Source organism: Bos taurus, chromosome 1 (genome assembly GCF_002263795.3).
Source record: "Bos taurus isolate L1 Dominette 01449 registration number 42190680 breed Hereford chromosome 1, ARS-UCD2.0, whole genome shotgun sequence".
Lineage (NCBI taxonomy): Eukaryota > Metazoa > Chordata > Mammalia > Artiodactyla > Bovidae > Bos > Bos taurus.
The window spans coordinates 132,211,436-132,230,757 of NC_037328.1; the positions used below are offsets into that span (position 1 = coordinate 132,211,436).

At 37.0% G+C, this 19,322-nt stretch overlaps 1 protein-coding gene across 7 annotated transcripts in view; it reads right to left on the minus strand.

The window, feature by feature from the left end:
• Nucleotides 1-5,182: 5,182 nt before the first annotated feature.
• The window catches only part of NCK1 (NCK adaptor protein 1), a 76,332-nt gene continuing 62,192 nt past the window's right edge, over nucleotides 5,183-19,322 (minus strand). For 6 of the 7 annotated variants that reach the window (XM_005201879.5, XM_059885463.1, XM_005201881.5 and 3 more), the window contains 2 exons: nucleotides 7,765-8,477; nucleotides 5,183-5,878 (listed from right to left, as the gene is read on the minus strand). In XM_005201879.5, coding sequence (XP_005201936.1) covers nucleotides 5,684-5,878; nucleotides 7,765-8,477 — 908 coding nt within the window. In that variant the 3' untranslated portion in view covers nucleotides 5,183-5,683. 7 annotated transcript variants of the gene reach the window in all.

The following is a 19,322-nucleotide window of genomic DNA, read 5'->3' on the forward strand; positions in this document are numbered from 1 at the left end:
AATCTGCCAAAATCGAACTATCCTCTAACCTGCTGCCAGGACTTCTCAGATTAATTCCCACAGCATTCCAGAGCTGAAGATGATCAGTCATCTATGTCTGAAGATGAACCACTGCAAGAACAAAGCTATTTCCTATCCTAAGTACAGTCTACAAATAGGAATTCGTTTTCCCATTACACTATTTGCCACTTGAATGATTATGGAAGGAAAAGCAAGGAGATAGTTTTTTTTTTTTTTTTTTATGGAAAGGCAAGACAGTTGGGAGGGAAAAGGCAATTGATGTTCAAGGAAGAAACTCCTAAGCCCTCTGAGCCCCGTAAGTGCTGGGATTAAACTGAAGCAAGGGAGGCCCAGGGCACAAAACTTGACACACTACTCTTAAGGTTGTACAAACTCAGGGTAGGTCCTGGTGCTCTGGCACAGACCATGAGGTCAATTAACTGCAATAATGCTTCCCTGCTCTACTTAGCACAAAATAGTCCTCTTCCCTTTAACCAAAGGAATATGTCTATGTCCTGTGTTTCAGCACATCTGACATTTCATTGTAACCCCATCTCAATTATTATTTTTCTTCTGCAAGTAACACAGTGGGTATTTAAACAGTAGAATTTGCCTTGTCTTAGATTTTTTTACTCCTGCTTCCACTGAGTCTGCTCCAGATGTAACTTTGACACACTTTCCAGCTCTCGTTTTCAGGATTCTTACAGCCCCTTTTCAACCTCCTCTGAACATACTTTACTTTTTCAATTTCCTGCCTGATTTATTGTCTGGCCACAGTGCAAAACATCAGGAATGTTAACCTCAATTCTTTCCTTCGGGTATGAATTAAAACCTTCAAGTCTGTCAACAAACTGTCCTCCTTCCTGTAGTTATAACTGATTCTTTTCTATGTGACACTCCCCAACAACTCAAGATGGAGAATCAGGCCTTATTCAAAATAGAACTTTGCAGTTAAAAGTTCCATGTCTAAATAAAACAAATACTTTATTCAATTTTACAATTTGAAAACCAGAAACAATGCTCTGTAACAGTGAAGATCTTAACATAATTTTTCAAATGATTTTGACTGCTGTATTTTCACTCATTCACTGGTTTAAAGCTAGTCACCAGAGATTAAGTGAAGCACACAGTACACTCAAGGTCAATCTTATGAGATCTCCTTTGACCATCCTGCATAAATTAACACCCCACTCTCACTCTCATCTTGCTCTGTTTTTCTTCATAGAACTTCTCCATTAGGCTTTACATTATTAGAAATGTACAGCTTTGGACAAATGTGTCCCTTCTCTTCACGCTCATATTGCTAGGTTAGAATGGTCTGACACCTACGCAAAATTATTTAACGTGAGGTGGCTGGATGGTTGGTTGATGGATAAGTATCTCCAAAACCTAAGCAGACACAAAACTATACACATAGATATAACTGCCCAAAAAGTATTTTTCTCATCTTGACGCCAAGTGATTAGCATATGCCCTGATGAAATTGTCTTCTACACCATCCCCCTTATCTATAGTCTAAAACATATCAAAACAAGTGAAAGTCTGTTTGCATTACTTGTTCCAAGAAAAGACATTTATTCGGGGATCACTAATTTTTTCTACAGATGCTCAAAAAACATCAATTATAACCATTCCAGTATTTAACAGACTCTGTAGTCTCATTCTGGAATATACCTGTCTCCATAATTTCCCAAAAGCTATCTTCAAATGTTCTACAGAGTTTAATATATTTTCTGAGTCCAGAGATCTATTTAAAGCAATATCTAAACTACTTGAGATGTCTATTCTTGTCTACTTGTAAGTTTGTTTTCCTGTTCAAAAGTCACAGTAATACATGGGAGAGAGGAAATTGAGTACTTTTTGTCTTCTGTAACTACAAATAAAATTTGCAACATTATTTCAAAATACAGAGACCAGCTTTCCCTGGAGATTTAAAAGCAGCTTAAAAAGTAACTTGAGAGGAACGTTTAAAAAATCTGCTAGGTAAACTAAATGTGTGAATCCTTTGTAGGCATCAGGCCAGTTCTGAAGTATCCAAGATAATATAAGTGCTCAAACCAACAAACATACTCTAAAAGACATGGTGGTTTATCTCTGTGAACAGGGCCAGTGGTAACAAAAACTCTTGCTCTCCAAAACCTTACTAAGTCCAATTTATGTTCTCGTTAAAGTCTCAGCAAACTATATTTATTAGTACTTCTAAATCAAAAGAACCCCTCACAGTAAACAAGAAAAATGTATTTCAGTTCTTTGGTCACTGGTTTTAGGTCATTTAACAGCAAGAAACTAGGGTGTGGAGTATGCATAGTGTGCTGGTCTGTTAAGAGTTTAGAAGATGAGAGTTAAGTCATATAAACTTGTTAAAAGCCAGTAGAACCAGTTTTTCAGAAGGAGCTTTCCTACTTTGCCTTGCGATAGAAAAAAACACGGATTTTCCCAAGAAGCAGTAATATGGCATTTTCAAAGAGTCCATTGGATGCTGTTCAAAACATAAAATGAGGATGTCATTTGTGCTGTATCAAATTTGCTTTATGTTAGAAGTGACTTCAATTGTGAAACCATTCAAAAACATTTAAAGAATCTAGATAAGACTACAAAGGATCTCCTTTTCTTCTAGCAAAATACTAAAGTGGAAAAGTTAAGGCATGCTGTAATATTTATTCCTAATTAATTTGGACATCGCAACTGAAATGTTTCTGCAAAATGCTAAGTTTTCAGATTCCAAACCTAAAACTCCAAGTTACAGGAAAAACAGGGAGTAACTGCATTTTGAGATTTGAACTAGCAGGATAAAGGTTGGGAAACACTGTTTTACGCTGTTTATCTTTAATGTATTGGTAAAAATATGGGGTGCATCCGTACTATCCAATGCCTTGTGAGAATTCAAATCCAGTGTTACCAGCTTCTCATTTTTCAGGGGAAACCAAAACTCTGTTTATGTAAACCCCTCCCCACCCCATTAAAAAATGTTAACAATTATTTTTTTAAGCATTGTAGGTTGAACTGTATTCCTCTTTGGTTGTATCCTGAAATGGGTTATCTTGCAAGATGGGGGAAGGGTGGTGATTGTGAGTTTTGGACTTTGTAACAGCAAAAAAGTGGCTGTCTTGCCAGGGGAAGATGTGCCTTTTTGCAATTCTCACAAATGTATCTACACAGACTGTAGTGGCCCTGCTTCTTGCAATCTCTAGATTAGATGACAAAATTAAAGCATTAAAGCTGGAGACAACTTATCTATCCACATATCCATGAGGACATCATTCCACCAACCAAAGCTAGGCATTCTATTCTTACAGCAATTACAATGGATTGCACTAAAGCCTTCTGATTTTGTTAAGTGCTTTATCTGTGACACACCATCTTTAAAAGTGCCAGGTGTTACTGTGTATAGTCAAAGGCGTGTAATATGTGTGAATATGTATTCAGCTGAACTTAAGGACTTCTGACTAAATAACAGATACAGCAACAATAGCTTTCTGTCACTGAGCTTATATAAAGTTCGAAATCCTTCTTCCAAGAATTTGAAGTTATTTGTAGAAGTGGGCTATGGGGCAGTTACGTGTGTTATGAATATTTAAATTGAAAGCTAAGCATCTCCTCACAGATGAAAGAAAATTTCTGTAATATTGCTCTTTCCAGGACTTTCCTACTAGTCTAAAAACAGGCACAATGAGGCCAATGTGTCACAAGGCAAGTGTACAGGCTAGGAATGAGGAAAAGTGCTTTCTAACACGAGTCCTGCTACTAGCTAGCTATGTAGATGTTTTTAAAAATGGTTCCAGTTCTTAAGAAAATTCATACTTTTAAAAAAAAGTCATTGATGTAAACATTGGTTTTAAGACTTTAAAAAAATTGATAAAATGTTGAACTACAAAGTTAAGTAGTGCCCAGCGAGGTTTCCATCATATAGTAAGAGCACACAATAGCTATTATTGGCACACATGGATCTCCTACAAATTCTCTAGTTATTATAAATCTAATTATAGCACAGAAATATGCATTCTGTTTCCAGTGCTGCTCCATTCCTTTTTCAAAATGCTTGACATCAGCTCAGCAGGGTTTGCTATAAATAGCTCATGTGTGTGATACAAAGTAGTAATTGAACCCATCGCTGTCCTTTCTTTTTTTAAACAAACATCCATTTTTTAAGTAAGGAAGACTGGATGGAGGGGAATCCACAAAGAGGTAGAGAATAAAAAGAAAGCATCAGATGTTTGTTTAAAATTAAAAAGTCATTTTACAACTACTTTAAAACTATTTTCCTCAATTTATATTCAAGTGATTTTACAGCCAAAAAAGGTAAGAATGTGACTTTTGTTTCCACTAAACTTGCCTACTCATAATTATCTTAATAAATAAAGTGGGGCTGAGAAAGATAATGAAATACAAACTAAAAGGCTTTATAAGCAGATGTAATAAAGATTTTAAAAACTGTAATAAAATGTTTATATTTGCTAACTCCTGATGCGTAGAGGGAGAAGTCAGGGCTGCCACCCAGTGGCAATCTAAGTCTTTAAATGATGTGAAGATTTAGAGAATTAAAAAACAAAATAAATCTAAAACCACCAAAATCAAGAATTTCATGAATTAGACAACTTCGATTTTAGAATCAGTAATTTTGTGTCTTAAATTTTCTCAAAGCATTAGCACATCACATCTTTTCCTCAAATACATATCAATTTTAGTGTCCTGGTCAATAAACTCAAAGCTGAATGAAGAAAATAAAAATACTACAACTACTTTGCCTGATTATTACTGATTTTTGGGGGGGGAGGGTTGGTAGGGAGAGAACGAAGTATCTCATTGTCACCTACTTCTTCAAAATTTGGCCACAGCTTTTTTTCACAGTGACAAGATATAACATACTCAAAAACTAGACGCTTTGGTAAAATAACATTAGGGGGAAAAAGTAACACTATAGCATCCATTTACAGTTAAAAGCTAAATATCTTGAGAATGCTTTTTTCTCTTGAATAACCAGAGAGAAGTGGGGGAAAAAATTCATAGGAATTTGGAGATTTTTGTTTCCAACAGCTGTAAATTTAAATTGTACAAGATATATATTTTCTAACCTATGTCCCATATGGTTTGCTTTAAACTGAAAACAAATGAATTCTGAAAAATGACAGACACAACATATTTGGTATTTACAATGGTTTGTGACAAATATAATAGCTGAAAATAATGTCTAATTTTCCATTTATTATTGCTATTTAGTCACAGAAAAGATTAACTCTCCAAGAAATTTATTTTAGCATATGGTATGTTGATATAATAGATATAATAATTTTACATGAATAGAAACCACTGCAGAAGTAACTAAGGTGGTGCCCTTACAAGAAAATAAAGGAAAGGCGATAAAGACATTCTTTCATATAAAGACTTTTGATTTGCATCATTTTTTCAAAATATAAAACCTTAATATTAGAAGCAAGAGAAGAGCAAAGAAAACAATAAAACAGACCAAGGACAAGGAACTGCTCTATGCAGATACTTGCTGTATGTAGTATATATATATATATATGGGCTGAATTATAATAAAAATATTTTATGTATTATAGTCAATTCTCGTATAGAGTTAGAAACAGCAATTTCCAGTCAAGCATGACTGGACTGACATTTTCTCAGTCTTCAATTACATGACGAATTACAACTGTACAGCAGTTCGCTTCGGTCAGCAGTATCATGATAAATGCTTGATAAGATATAATTTTTCTCCTTGTTCACTTGTAAAAATTGGTGCCTTTTTGTAATGTTCTACAAGTTCTTCCATGGTACTGAATTTACGCTGCCCAATGCAGTAGACAGTCTCTTTTAGTTGTACTTTAAAATGCTTGTTTTTCCCTTGTGCTTTTAGTGATACTGAGAAATCATTTGGCTAGAAGAGAAAAAAACATTTTGAAAGACATCTATTAGCATTTTTATATAAACTAATAACAGCTAAAATGTGAGCACTTTAAACACCAGGCACAATGCTAAATTATTCACATGAATTATCTCCTTTATGCCTCAAAACAAACCCATTTTACAGATGAAAAAATAAAGGCTGAAGAGAAGTTGAGTTGTCCAAGTTCATCTATCTAGTTAAAAGAGCCAGGATTCAATATTGAACCAGTTAAGACACCAAAATCTCCCTAACACCATGGCAAATCCTTTAGTTTAACATTTGATTCGTGATCTTCTCTTCATTCAAACTACTAGAGAAACAGCAGAAAATCCAAGACATCCACCCCTTTTCAATTAGTAGCAAACAGCAGCTGTCTTACAGAATAGCTGATATATACTCTGAATTCTCAAAGATGAAGGACACAAAAATGAGAACTAATGTAAACCCTAAGAGGTCATAAAATCAAAATGCCTGTAACGGGGAAGAAAGAAATATAAACAAGAGCCAGGGGGATTATATAGGGGGAACAACAATGCATGGCCACTTGGCTGCAACTGTTGCCCTGTAGGAATACAGCTCAACATTGACAGGTCTTCCAATTTTAAAAGGGAAGTCTGATGTCTCAATTTTTATTTGAAACCTCCCAATATTTAAATACTGACAATGAATTCAAATGATTAAAAACACTGTGCAAGTCAAACAAAATATGCTTATTTGAGAGCTCTACTTTAAAATTTCTACTACTAAAAATACTGGTATATTTTGGCTAATATCTATGCTCAATTACCTATAAGAAAATACAAGGTATTCTGCAATCAAGCTACTTTCTTAGGTTTTTTCTTTTTTTAATTCTAACACTTCTTTGAATAGTCTATATCACCCTCTTATGCAGTTACTGTCAAAGTTTCAAACAGTGGGTTTCTTGGAAACATTTTATGGTTATTAACCACCCATTCCAGGGTCACTCCCTTCCTAGCCCTTCTGCCCACTGCTTGTCCTGGAAACCAGGGCCAGGTCAGGCATCTAACAGAAAACAATTCCCATTACTCTTCCCTATCATCAACCACCTGCTCTTCCGGTGGGGTTACATACAGACCCCCATTTCCTGAACTTCAGAGCAGGCGGTTCAATTAATTTCAATCTCGCTCGCTCTTCCCCCATCCCTTACACACATGCACGTGCAGGCGCACACACGATATATACACACAAAGCTAATACTAATCATGTAAAAATAGTGATATCCTTTATCAAGGAAAAATAAAGGTCATTTTTAAGGGAAATGAGTATTGTCAAATTCTAAAATCCTATACAGTATGCAAAAGAACCCACATAACTATTTTCTTATTCAATTTTTATGGTTTTACAATTTTATTGTTTCACTACTATGGGAACAGAATTTATCATTATTGTAAATGCCCTCCAAATATGGTGCATGTTCAAATGGGTTTTTGAGGTACCTAAAAGTGTATTCCAACTTCCAAACAAGTATTTATACAGAAACAAATATAGATTTTTTTCTAAATTCAGGGATTTCATTTATTATAAGGATGACAGTGTACCAATTATGCAATTTAAGAAATGTTTTTCCAGTTTTATCTACCGCGTTGTTCTCAGTGAAAAAGTCAGTGTTTAATTTTCTCCATTTTTCAGTTTAACGCAACAAATATTTCAGGAAGGCAAAACCAACAGAACTATACAAGGCCAAATAATCTTGTTTAAGGCTATATTTTACTAAAAATAAACATACTTGGAAAGAACATTGACTTTACTCAGAAACTTCACATGTTTAGGGAAGCCACTAAACCTCTCTGGTCTTCCGTTTATTTTTTTTTAATATTCAGGGCTCTATTTCCATTTACCTTTGAAAACCAACTTACCGAAGATTCACTATCACGAATGAGGAAATCACCTTCATGCCCTCTTTCATTTAATGCCATTTCTGCTTGGTGCCTGGTGACTTTCCCATAATACCACGGATTGCCAGCAAACTTTCCAGTAAGTGAAGGCCTAATGTAATCACACTGTGGAGGCGATGGTTCCAAACCTGATGTTAATGGGTTATTCTGCATAATGGTAACATAGTTTTTTGGCACCAGACCAACCATTCCATTGATCTTCCTGCATTTCCACCACTCAGGATCATTTTCAGGTTTTTCAATAACATCCATTATATCTCCTTTCTCAAAATTAAGTTCTTCATCATTGGACGAGCTGAATGGGTAAAGAGCCTGAACCACATGTAACACTTGCCCAGTATTTAGGTTATTGACGACTGCTGCTAACTTCTCTGACAAAGAACCCACATGGTCACCCAAAGGACTGTCGCCTTCCTCAGTCACATAGTTTGAAGGGAACCATCCAACTTGTCCATTGTAGCTACCCCGCCACCACCCATCACTGCATTTCTCCATAACGATCACCTTCGTCCCTTTTATCAATGATAATTCATCCTCTCTCTCTGCCATATAGTTAAATTTTACATAAGCAGGCATGTTGAGGTCATAGAGACGTTCCCCTGGGTCAACAAAGCTATCATCAGCAGGAGATGCAGAATCTGGCACACTAGGTTTTCTTTTCACTTTTCCAATGCCTGTTTAAATAAAAAAGGGTAATGAGAATATAAAACAATGAAAAACAAAAAACACCAATTCATTCATTACAAAAGGATCTTCAACTCAGTAACTAAGTTTTTTACCCTCCCTCCTCCTCTCCATGTCACTCTTCTTTCTTTGCATTTGCATTCTCATGACTTATTTATTTTATATAACTGCAAGTTTGTTACTTTTGACTCCCCTCATAAATTCTCTTTTCTCATGTTAAAGACCCTGAAGTAATTGTATAGCATCATTCTAAAGTTGCCCTAAAATTAATAAACTGTCTCTTAAATGTAAGTATTAAATTATTTCCTACATATCTACAATCTAAATACATAAAGGCTCCAGCAAACCCAAGTTCTTCTTTATTAACTAAGAGTCTATAACTAGCTGTATAAAAATTAAATAGTAACTTAAATTACAATTTGATATGCAATATAAAACTTTAGTTATGTCTGGGTAATCCTCCCATTTGCTTTCTTAGTTTCCAAGACTCAAGTTGCTCTATTTACTTCATGCTTATTTTATAATAATATACAATTTACTTGCTTATCTGTCTTCACCCAATTCACATATAAATAAACTCCAAAACAGCAGAGATTTTTGCTGACTTTGTTCACAGATATAATCCCAAGGATCTCACACAATGCCTTAGTAAACAGGAGATGCCTAATATATATTTGTTAAAAGAATGAAAAAAATAACCAAATGGTACTATCATCATAAATGTATGCTACAGCAACTTTAGCATATGAGTTTGTGTTCTCCTTTTACTGAAGAAACTAAGGCATCCTTAGGTAAAATTTCTCAAATACTTTCTATCTCAAAATTCTTTCTCATTACCCTTACTCTTTTTCTTCTGCCAAGTTCCCAACCTCTAATCCTTCTGGACTCTTAATACCATCTTTCCTGCCTCTTTTTGGGACTCTTGGCCATCCAGATGTGTTTTCCTCCCACTCACTCCCAAAGTCTAGAAAAACACTTAGATCACTTCTATTCCGGAACAGAGTTACACAACTCTGCTATTGTTTTTTAACTACATCATTCTTAAAAGGTTGTCTTCCCTTTTTCCTTCAACTCTTTCGCCACTCACTCACTCCTAACTCCTTATAATCTGGTCCTTCATCTCCACCAAAACTACTCAATTACTTACAGCTGTCATCTTTTCACAGCAAATCAGACCATTTTAGAGTCCTCAAGTCTTTTCAAGCTCTCTATACAGAACCAAGATCACAGATTACTCTCTACAACAATTTCTCCTTCTTTAATTTCCCCAAGAGTTTGTTGTTTTCCCCACTGACCTGTTTAACTATTCTTGTGTTCCTCTGTCTGGGCTCCTGTAAACCTTGTTATAAAAACTGCATTTTTACTTGCTTACTTGTCCATCTTAATAAAACTGTGTTTTATTAATAAAAAAAAACTTAATAAAACAGTGAGTTTCCTGGGGCAGTAAACTGGATTTTACTACCTTGTCTCTCCAGCACTTAGCAGTAACTATACTAGTAGCAGGAGCAAATGGAATGTCTGCTGAAAGAGTAAGTCAATGATTCCTTAGTTCAAAGTATTTCCCAAGATGCCATGCTTGGACTTAGCCTCTACTTCAAGGAAATCACTTTCATTTTCTGTAACTTCCACAGAGAAGATTCCAAGGTCTCTTTGCAGCTCCAAGCTTGAATTTACACATTACAATTCCAACTGCCACTGGTCATCTACAGAAGGCACCATGAGCAACTCAAATACAACCACCATGTCCAAATGAAAATAATCTCTAATATCCACAAATCAACTAAACCACCCCCCCCAATTTCCTTCCTTCTGGCTAATGATATATCATGATTATGAAAAATTTGTACATCAGGGATTTCTGGCACTGTAGGAACTCATCCTTCCAAAAGAGTAATTAATGAGCTCATGAATACTGTCAAAATCAACTTTTGTGGAACTCTAAAATCCAGTAAGGAGCTTAAAATAACTAGGGCAAGGCTTAATGAAGAAAGAAGCTGCTGCTGCTGCTAAGTCGCTTCAGTCATGTCCGACTCTGCGCGACCCCATAGACGGCAGCCCACCAGGCTCCCCCGTCCCTGGGATTCTCCAGGCAAGAACACTGGAGTGGGTTGCCATTTCCTTCTCCAGTGCGTGAGAGTGAAGTCACTCCAGTCATGTCTGACTCTTGGCGACCCGATGGACTGCAACCTACCAGGCTCCTCTGTCCATGGGATTTTCCAGGCAAGAGTACTGGAGTGGGTTGCCGTTGCCTTCTCCAAAGTTGTCTGCCTAAGTATCTCCTGTCAGAGAGAGTAATACAAATCTTTCTCACAAAGAATTGTAATTATGGGTTTCAACCTCTCAGGCAGCTACCTGAAGGACTGGCACAGTGGCTTGCCTTGCTTTCACCTGACTTGGAGCATTTTCAGGATTAGGGTGTTTTCTGCTGAAATTATTTAATTGATGCAGCAGCCTGAGGTAAAAAACATAAAAATCTTAAAAAAAAAATTGAGAAAAAAACTTTTAGAAAGTTCCAAAAAGGAAAACCTGCATGTGCCATTATCAGCAACTACTTACATAGAATTTACGTTGTATTAGGTATTGCAAGTAACCTAGAGATGATTTAACATATATGGGAGAGTATGTGAAGAGTATATGCAAATACTATGCTGTTTGTACAAGGATTATCCTTAAGTTTTGGTATTTGCAGGGGATACTGGAACCAAAACCTAGCAGATACCAAGGGATGACGATACTACCCAAAGTGATGCACAGATTCAGTGAAATCCTTATCAAAGTATCCCCCTTTTTTTTCAGAAATGGAAAAAGCTGACCCTAAAATTCATATGAAATTGTAAAAGACCCCAAATAGCCAAAAGAAAATCTTAAAAATGGAAAACAAAGTTGGAAGACTCACATTTCCCAATTTCAAAATTTACTACAAAGGCACAGTAATCAAAAAAGTGTAGTACTGGCACAAAAGTAACGAAAAATAGACCAATGGAATAGAACCGAGTAGTGAAATAAAACCATACATCTTTGGTCAATTGATTTTTAACTCTGACCACGAGAAGGGTGCCAAGACCATTTTAATACAGGAAAGAATAGTCTCTTTAACAAATGATGCTGAGACAACTGGATATCCACATGCAAAAGAATGAAATTGGATTCCTACTTCATACCACATATAAGAATCAACTCAAAATAAATATGATGCAAATAAAAGAGTTAAAACTTAAAAACTGTCAGAAGAAAATTTAGGGAAAAGTCTTTCTGACCTTGGATTTAGCAACAGATTCTCAGATTTGACACCAAATAATAATAATAAACTATACTTCATTAAAAAAAAAAAACCATTTGTGCAAAGGACACTATCAAGAAAATGAAAAGACAACCTACAGAATTAGAAAAGAATACTTGCAAATATAATTCTGATAAGAATCTATATCCAGAACATATAATGCACTTGCAGAACCCAACAACAAAAAGAAATACTTATCTCAAAAATGGACAACGGACTTGAATAAGTAATTCTCCAAAGAAGGTATACAAATACCTCAAAAGCACTTGAAGAGAAGCTCAATATCATTAGTCATTACAGAAATGCCAATCAAAATAACAATGAAATACCATTTTACATCTTACTAGGATGGCTATCAGTTCAGTTCAGTCCCTCAGTCCTGTCCGACTCTTTGCAACCTCATGAATCGCAGCACGCCAGGCCTCCCTGTCCATCACAACTCCCGGAGTTCACTCAGACTCACGTCCATAGAGTCAGTGACGCCATCCAGCCATCTCATGCACTGCCGTCCCCTTCTCCTCCTGCCCCCAATCCCTCCCAGCATCAGAGTCTTTTCCAATGAGTCAACTCTTCGCATGAGGTGGCCAAAGTACTGGAGTTTCAGCTTTAGCATCATTCCTTCCAAAGAAATCCCAGGGCTGATCTCCTTCAGAATGGACTGGTTGGATCTCCTTGCAGTCCAAGGGACTCTCAAGAGTCTTCTCCAACACCACAGTTCAAAAGCATCAATTCTCAGCCTTCTTCACAGTCCAACTCTCACATCCATACATGACCACAGGAAAAACCATAGCCTTGACTTGACGGACCTTTGTTGGCAAAGTAATGTCTCTGCTTTTGAATATGCTATCTAGGTTGGTCATAACTTTCCTTCCAAGAAGTAAGCATCTTTTAATTTCATGGCTGCAGTCACCATCTGCAGTGATTTTGGAGCCCCCAAAAATAAAGTCTGACACTGTTTCCACTGTTTCCCCATCTATTTGCCATGAAGTGATGGGACCAGATGCCATGATCTTTGTCTTCTGAATGTTGAGCTTTAAGCCAACTTTTTCACTCTCCACTTTCCCTTTCATCAAGAGGCTTTTTAGTTCCTCTTCAGTTTCTGCCATAAGGGTGGTATCATCTGCATACCTGAGGTTATTGATATTTCTCCTGGCAATCTTGATTCCAGCTTGTGCTTCTTCCAGCCCAGCATTTCTCATGATGCGGTCTGCATACAAGTTAAATAAGCAGGGTGACAATATACAGCCTTGACATACTCCTTTTCCTATTTGGAACCAGTCTGTTGTTCCATGTCCAGTTCTAACTGTTGCTTCCTGACTGGCATACAGGTTTCTCAAGAGGCAGGTCAGGAGGTCTGGTATTCCCATCTCTTGAAGAATTTTCCACAGTTTATTGTGATCCACACAGTCAAAGGCTTTGGCATAGTCAATATGTTTTCCTGGAACTCCTCTTGCTTTTTTGATGATCCAGTGAATGTCGGCAATTTGATCTCTGGTTCCTCTGCCTTTTCTAAAACCAGCTTGAACATCTAGAAGTTCATGGTTCACGAATTGCTGAAGCCTGGCTTGGAGAATTTTGAGCGTTACTTTATTAGCGTGTGAGATGAGTGCAATTGTGCGGTAGTTTGAGCATTCTTTGGCATTGCCTTTCTTTGGGATTGGAATAATAAAACCAAATTAAACCAAACCAAAAAAAAAAAAGGAAAATAAGTGTTGATGAGGATATGTAGAAACTGGAACCCCTTTTACACTACTGGTCAAAATGCAGAATGGTACAAATGCCAAGGGAAACAGGTGATGGTTCCTCAAATGTTAAATACAGAACTACCATAATTCCACTCCTAGGTATATACTCAAAAGAACCAAAAACAGGAATTAAAACAAATACTTGTGTACAAATGTTCACAGCTTCCTAGTCACAATAATCAAAATGAAGAAATCACCCAAATGTACATCAACAGATGGATGGATAAACAAAAACGTGGTATATACCCATATAAGGCAATATTCAGTTCAGTTCAGTCAGTTAGTCGTGTCCGACTCTTTGCGACCCCGTGAATCGCAGCACGCCAAGCCTCCCTGTCCATCACCAACTCCCAAAGTTCACCCAAACTCATGTCCATCGAGTCGGTGATGCCATCCAGCCATCTCATCCTCTGTCATCCCCTTCTCCTCCTGCCCTCAATCCCTCCCAGCATCAGGGTCTTTTCCAATGAGTCAACTCTTCACATGAGATGGCCAAAGTATTGGAGTTTCAGCATCAGACCTTCCAATGAACACCCAGGACTGATCTCCTTTAGGATGGTCTTGATGAAAGTGAAAGAGGAGACTGAAAAAGTTAGCTTATGGCTCAACATTCAGAAAACTAAGATCATGGCATCTGGTCCCATCACTTCATGGCAAATAGATGGGGAAACAGTGGAAACAGTGTCAGACTTTACTTTTTTGGGCTCCAAAATCACTGCAGATGGTGATTTCAGCCATGAAATTAAAAGATGCTTACTCCTTGGAAGGAAAGTTATGACCAACCTAGATAGCATATTCAAAAGCAGAGACATTACTTTGCCAACAAAAGGTCCATCTAGTCAAGGCTATGGTTTTTCCAGTGGTCATGTATGGATGTGAGAGTTGGACTGTGAAGAAAGCTGAGTGCCTAAGAATGGATGCTTTTGAACTGTGGTGTTGGAGAAGACTCTTGAGAGTCCCTTGGACTGCAAGGAGATCCAACCAGTCCAGTCCATCCTAAAGGCAATATTCAGCCATAAAAGGGAAGAAGCAGTGATACATGCTACAACAGTATACACTTTAAAATGGTTAATTAATTTTATTAACTTTACATCATAAAAATTACTCAAAAACAGTGTGCTGAGTGAAAGAAACTCGACACAAAAGGTTAATATTGTATGATTCTATATTATCTACTCTGGTTATGTCATATAACGATTACATATTAAACAACATAGCCAGAGTAGGTAACTCTGTATAGACAGAAAGACGATTATTGGTCGCCAGGGGCTGAAGAGAAGGAGTAATGGGAGCAACTGTTGAATGGGAATAGGGTTTCCTTTTGGAGTGATGAAAATAGTCTGGAATTAGACAGATGCGATGGTTGCACAACACTGTTAATGAACTAATAATGCTGAATTATACACTTAAAAATGGTTAATTACCTTCATGAACTATACATTATAAAAATTACTTTCTTAAAAGATTCCCACGTCAATTTCTTAAAGTCATCATGTGTCCTTTCTGCCAAAACTTTCCATTTCTACTATTCATGTTCTAGTTCAGGCCCATGTTGTGCTTGAGCCGTCACTACCCTCTAGTTTTCTTTTCCTTTTTCTTTTACTAATCCAGTCTATCTGACTTAAACCCATCACCCATATCATCCAGTCTAACTTTATATTACAGCTACAATTACATGACCTATTGTAGCACAAGCTGGAATCAAGATTGCAGGGAGAAATATCAATAACCTCAGATATGCAGATGATAACACCCTTATGGCAAAAAGCGAAGAGGAACTAAAGAGCCTCTTGAAAGTGAAACATAAGAGTGAAAAAGCTGGCTTAAAACGCAACATTCAAAAAACAAAGATCATGGCATCCAGTCCCATCACTTCATGGCAAATAGATGGGGAAACAATGGAAACAGTGACAGACTTTATTTTCTTGGCTCCAAAATCACTATGAACAGTGACTGCAGCCATGAAATTAAAAGATGCCTGCTCCCCGGAAGAAAAGCTATGACCAACCTAGACAACATATTAAAAAGCAGAGACATTACTTTACCAACAAAAGGTCCATCTTCTCAAAGCTATGGTTTTTCCAGTAGTAATGTATGGATGTGAGAGTTGGACTATAAAGAAGCTAAGCACTGAAGAACTGATGCCTTCAAACTGTGGTGCTAGAGAAGACTCTTGAGAGTCCTCTGGACTGCAAGGAGATCAAACCAGTCAATCCTAAAGGAAATCAGTCCTGAATATTCATTGGAAAGACTGATGCTGAAGCTGAAGCTCCAATACTTTGGCCACCTGATGTGAAAAACTGACTCATTGGAAAAGATCCTGATGCTGGGAAAGACTGAAGGCAGGAGGAGGAGGGAATGAGGATGAGATGGATGGAGGCTGGATAGCATCGCCGAATTGATGGACATGAGTTTAAACAAGCTCCAGGAGTAGGTGATGGACAGGGAAGCCTGGCGTGCTGCAGTCCATGGGGTCTCAAAGGGTTAGACACAACTGAGCGACTAAACTGAACTGATTGCGCAAAAGCCAATAGTGGCTCTTCTGCCTAATAAATTACAAGAAATACTGTGCCTAGAGCTTCCCTCATAGCTCAGTTGTTAAATCATCTGCTTGTAATGCAGGAGAACCCGGGTTCAATTTCTGTGTCGGGAAGATCCCCTGGAGAAGGAAATGGCAACCCATTCCAGTATTCTTGCCTGGAGAATCCCATGGACAGAAGAGCCTGACAGGCTACAGTCCATGGGATCACAAGAGTCGGACACGACTTAGTGACTAAACAACAACAACTGTGCCTAGAGTCTACAGTCCTCTACAGACTGTCTTCAAACCTTCATTTCCAGGCTTATGTTATAGACTATAGAAAACAGTAGAGGCCTTGAAACATTATAGGCCTTTGGGTTCACATCCCAGGTATGTGTCTTATTAACCATGCCATCTTGAGGAAGCTATTTCACTTTTTGGAGCTTGTGAACAGCACTTATCATGAGTGTTATGAGAACTGAATACAATAATGTAATAGCACAGTACACAGGAGTAAATGTTAAATAAAAGCATCTTTCTGTAACGCCCTGCGTTGAAACTACTCTAAAGTTTAATAAAAATGTGGAAATATCTAATTCATGACTTTTCCCAAAACCTTATTAAAAATTCTGTCTTTTAAAGAATCTACCCATTCAAGAAGCGTCATTTCAAATAACAACTTTATTATCTTCTTGCTTTGTGTTTTTCAACATCCTTCATTCTCCATCCTCAACTCCCATGATATATAAGCTCTCCTTTTTTAAAAAATATTTTTATTTAGTATTCTGTATTTCTGAGGTACTTGTATGCTAGTATTTCCTGTATTTATCTTTTAACCCTATCTACAAGAATATAAGCTTTCGGAGAGGATCATTTTACTATCTCACTGATCTTTTGCATTTCCTATATACTACTTATAACTGTACAGATGGAAGATGATCAATGGGTTTATTAAATTGATTAAATTGAATATTGATATAAGCAAATGCAAAATTTAAATCTGAAAATGAAGACTAGTTCTAAAATATTTTTTTGATTCTGAAAAAGATAAATGGTCTAAGACTAATTATACCTTGTCCAAAAAAAGAATGAAGGATTTCTAGACAGACCCAACAATTAAATCCCAAGTGGGAAACAATCAAAACAACTTATTTTAATCTTAGAGGCCAGAAACAGTTCACAGAAAATATAAACTTAGAATATCTGTTTTCTGTGCAACACAAAGTCCTGTTTATCATGTGGATGATACAAATGCATGCAAAATTGATAGTTTGCTTTTTCCCCTGCTTACAAATCTTTAGGAAGGGCTTGTTTCCACTGCTTAAAAACATTCCTTCTAATCTCATGTTTTATCAATAAGAGAGTAGATGCAAATGCACTTTTCAAAATTATACAAATGTAAAGTATTAGTATCTCAATTTCTCAAGTATGTTATAATCAACAATTAGATCATTCCAACAACACAGGGCTTCCTGGATAGCTCAGTTGGTAAACAATCCGCCTGCAATGCAGAGAAGATCTGCTAGAGAAGGGATAGGCTACCCACTCCAGTATTCTTGGGCTTCCTTGTGGCTCAGCTGGTAAATAATCTGCTTGCAATGCAGGAGACCTGGGTTGGGAAGATCCCCTGGAGAAGGGAAAGGCTACCCACTCCAGTATTTTGGCCTGGAGAATTCCATGGGCTGTATAGTCCATGGGGTCGCAACAGTCAGACACGACTGAGTGACTTTCACATCACATCACAACAACAAGCAGGCTCCTTCAGATTAATGTATAATCTTTTCTAAATTTTTCTCAACTTCAGCTGGTTCACCACAATCCTAATTTTAATCAGACCCTTTTGCAGCAAATCCTGCCAATCCATTACTTATCTGACTCTAACACTATAGTCATAAATGTAATGTGTGCACTAGGAAAACTCTTTAACAAGAGACCCTAAGTTTAAATTTCAATGGTGCTACTTACAGATTAATCAGAGCTTGGTCAAGTTATTTAATCTTCTTTAAACTCTAGTTTCCTTGTTTGTGAAATGTGGTGCGTAGTAACTACCTATCTCAGAAAAATTTTGTAACGAATTTTTAAAAGTTTATATGGAAAGCACTCAGCACAGTGCATACACAGCATACAGCGGGCACTCAATCAATGGTGACTATTATCAATATTTTCCTACCTCCTAGTGCTTCCGGAATTTATTTTTTCAAATATAAGCATTTTTTTTACTATACTTTTTTTTCCACTATTTTTATTATTTTATTTATTTTTCTTTACTATTTTTATTATTTTATTTTTTTACTATAGCATGAAATAGCTGGACATGGCCAGGGTTGGGAGGGAAATACTCAGGTTCATGAACTCAGGATGTGCATAACTCTGAGGTAGTCATTTTTATCATTAGCTTTGTTTAAAAAAAACCAAAAGCATTAGTATAGCTTTCAGTCTTCCCCTCACTCACACTCTTCCCCTTCCACTCCAATCCACTAGTCTTCTTTCCTCCTATAGCACCATTTCTTGACCAAAACAATGTACTATTAACTCCTCAAAAGTTTTTAAGAATCTAGTGAAGCACTGTGAATATTCCATCTTTATAAAATGGTTGTCCTCTCCTATAGGATAGTTAAGGCAAATCTTTGTACCGATTAATTATTCATTATGTAACCTGGTTTCCAAATCCTTTGATAAACCTTATGCCAGTATTTGGAAGCACCTGGGTTTCTCAAAACCCCTGTTAAAGTATAGCTCCCCAAAATGAATAGACTGTGTCATGTTTTATTTGGCCAGCACACACTGCAGCCCTTCACCTGATTACCTCATAAATTTGAATCAATACCATCATATAACATGTTGAGAGTTTTTTTAGCACATACATTATCACAGCAGCTCCTGCTAAGTCTTTTACTCATGTAAACCACTGCCAGGACAGATTCTCAGCAATTTTTCAATCCCTTTTAAAAAGTTAATGTAGCCTTTTACATTAATGTCTGTCTCTATTAATCTATTTCTCAGTTTGTAGCTTTCAAATGTATTTCTGAACTCAATGTGCTAGTTACACTTTCATCATTAGGTCTTTACTTTAAGGATGTCATTTCCCCTCCATCTAAATCACACAGTAAATAAATGCTCGACAGAATGAGTCTGACGGGGGGCACTTCCGTGGTGGTCCAGTGGTTAAGAATCCCCCTTCTAATGCAGGAGAGGTGGGTCCAATCCCTGGTCAGTGAATGAAAATCCAATATGCTGTGTGCAGTTAAGCCCACATGCCTCAACTACTGAGCCCCACGTGCTCTGCAAC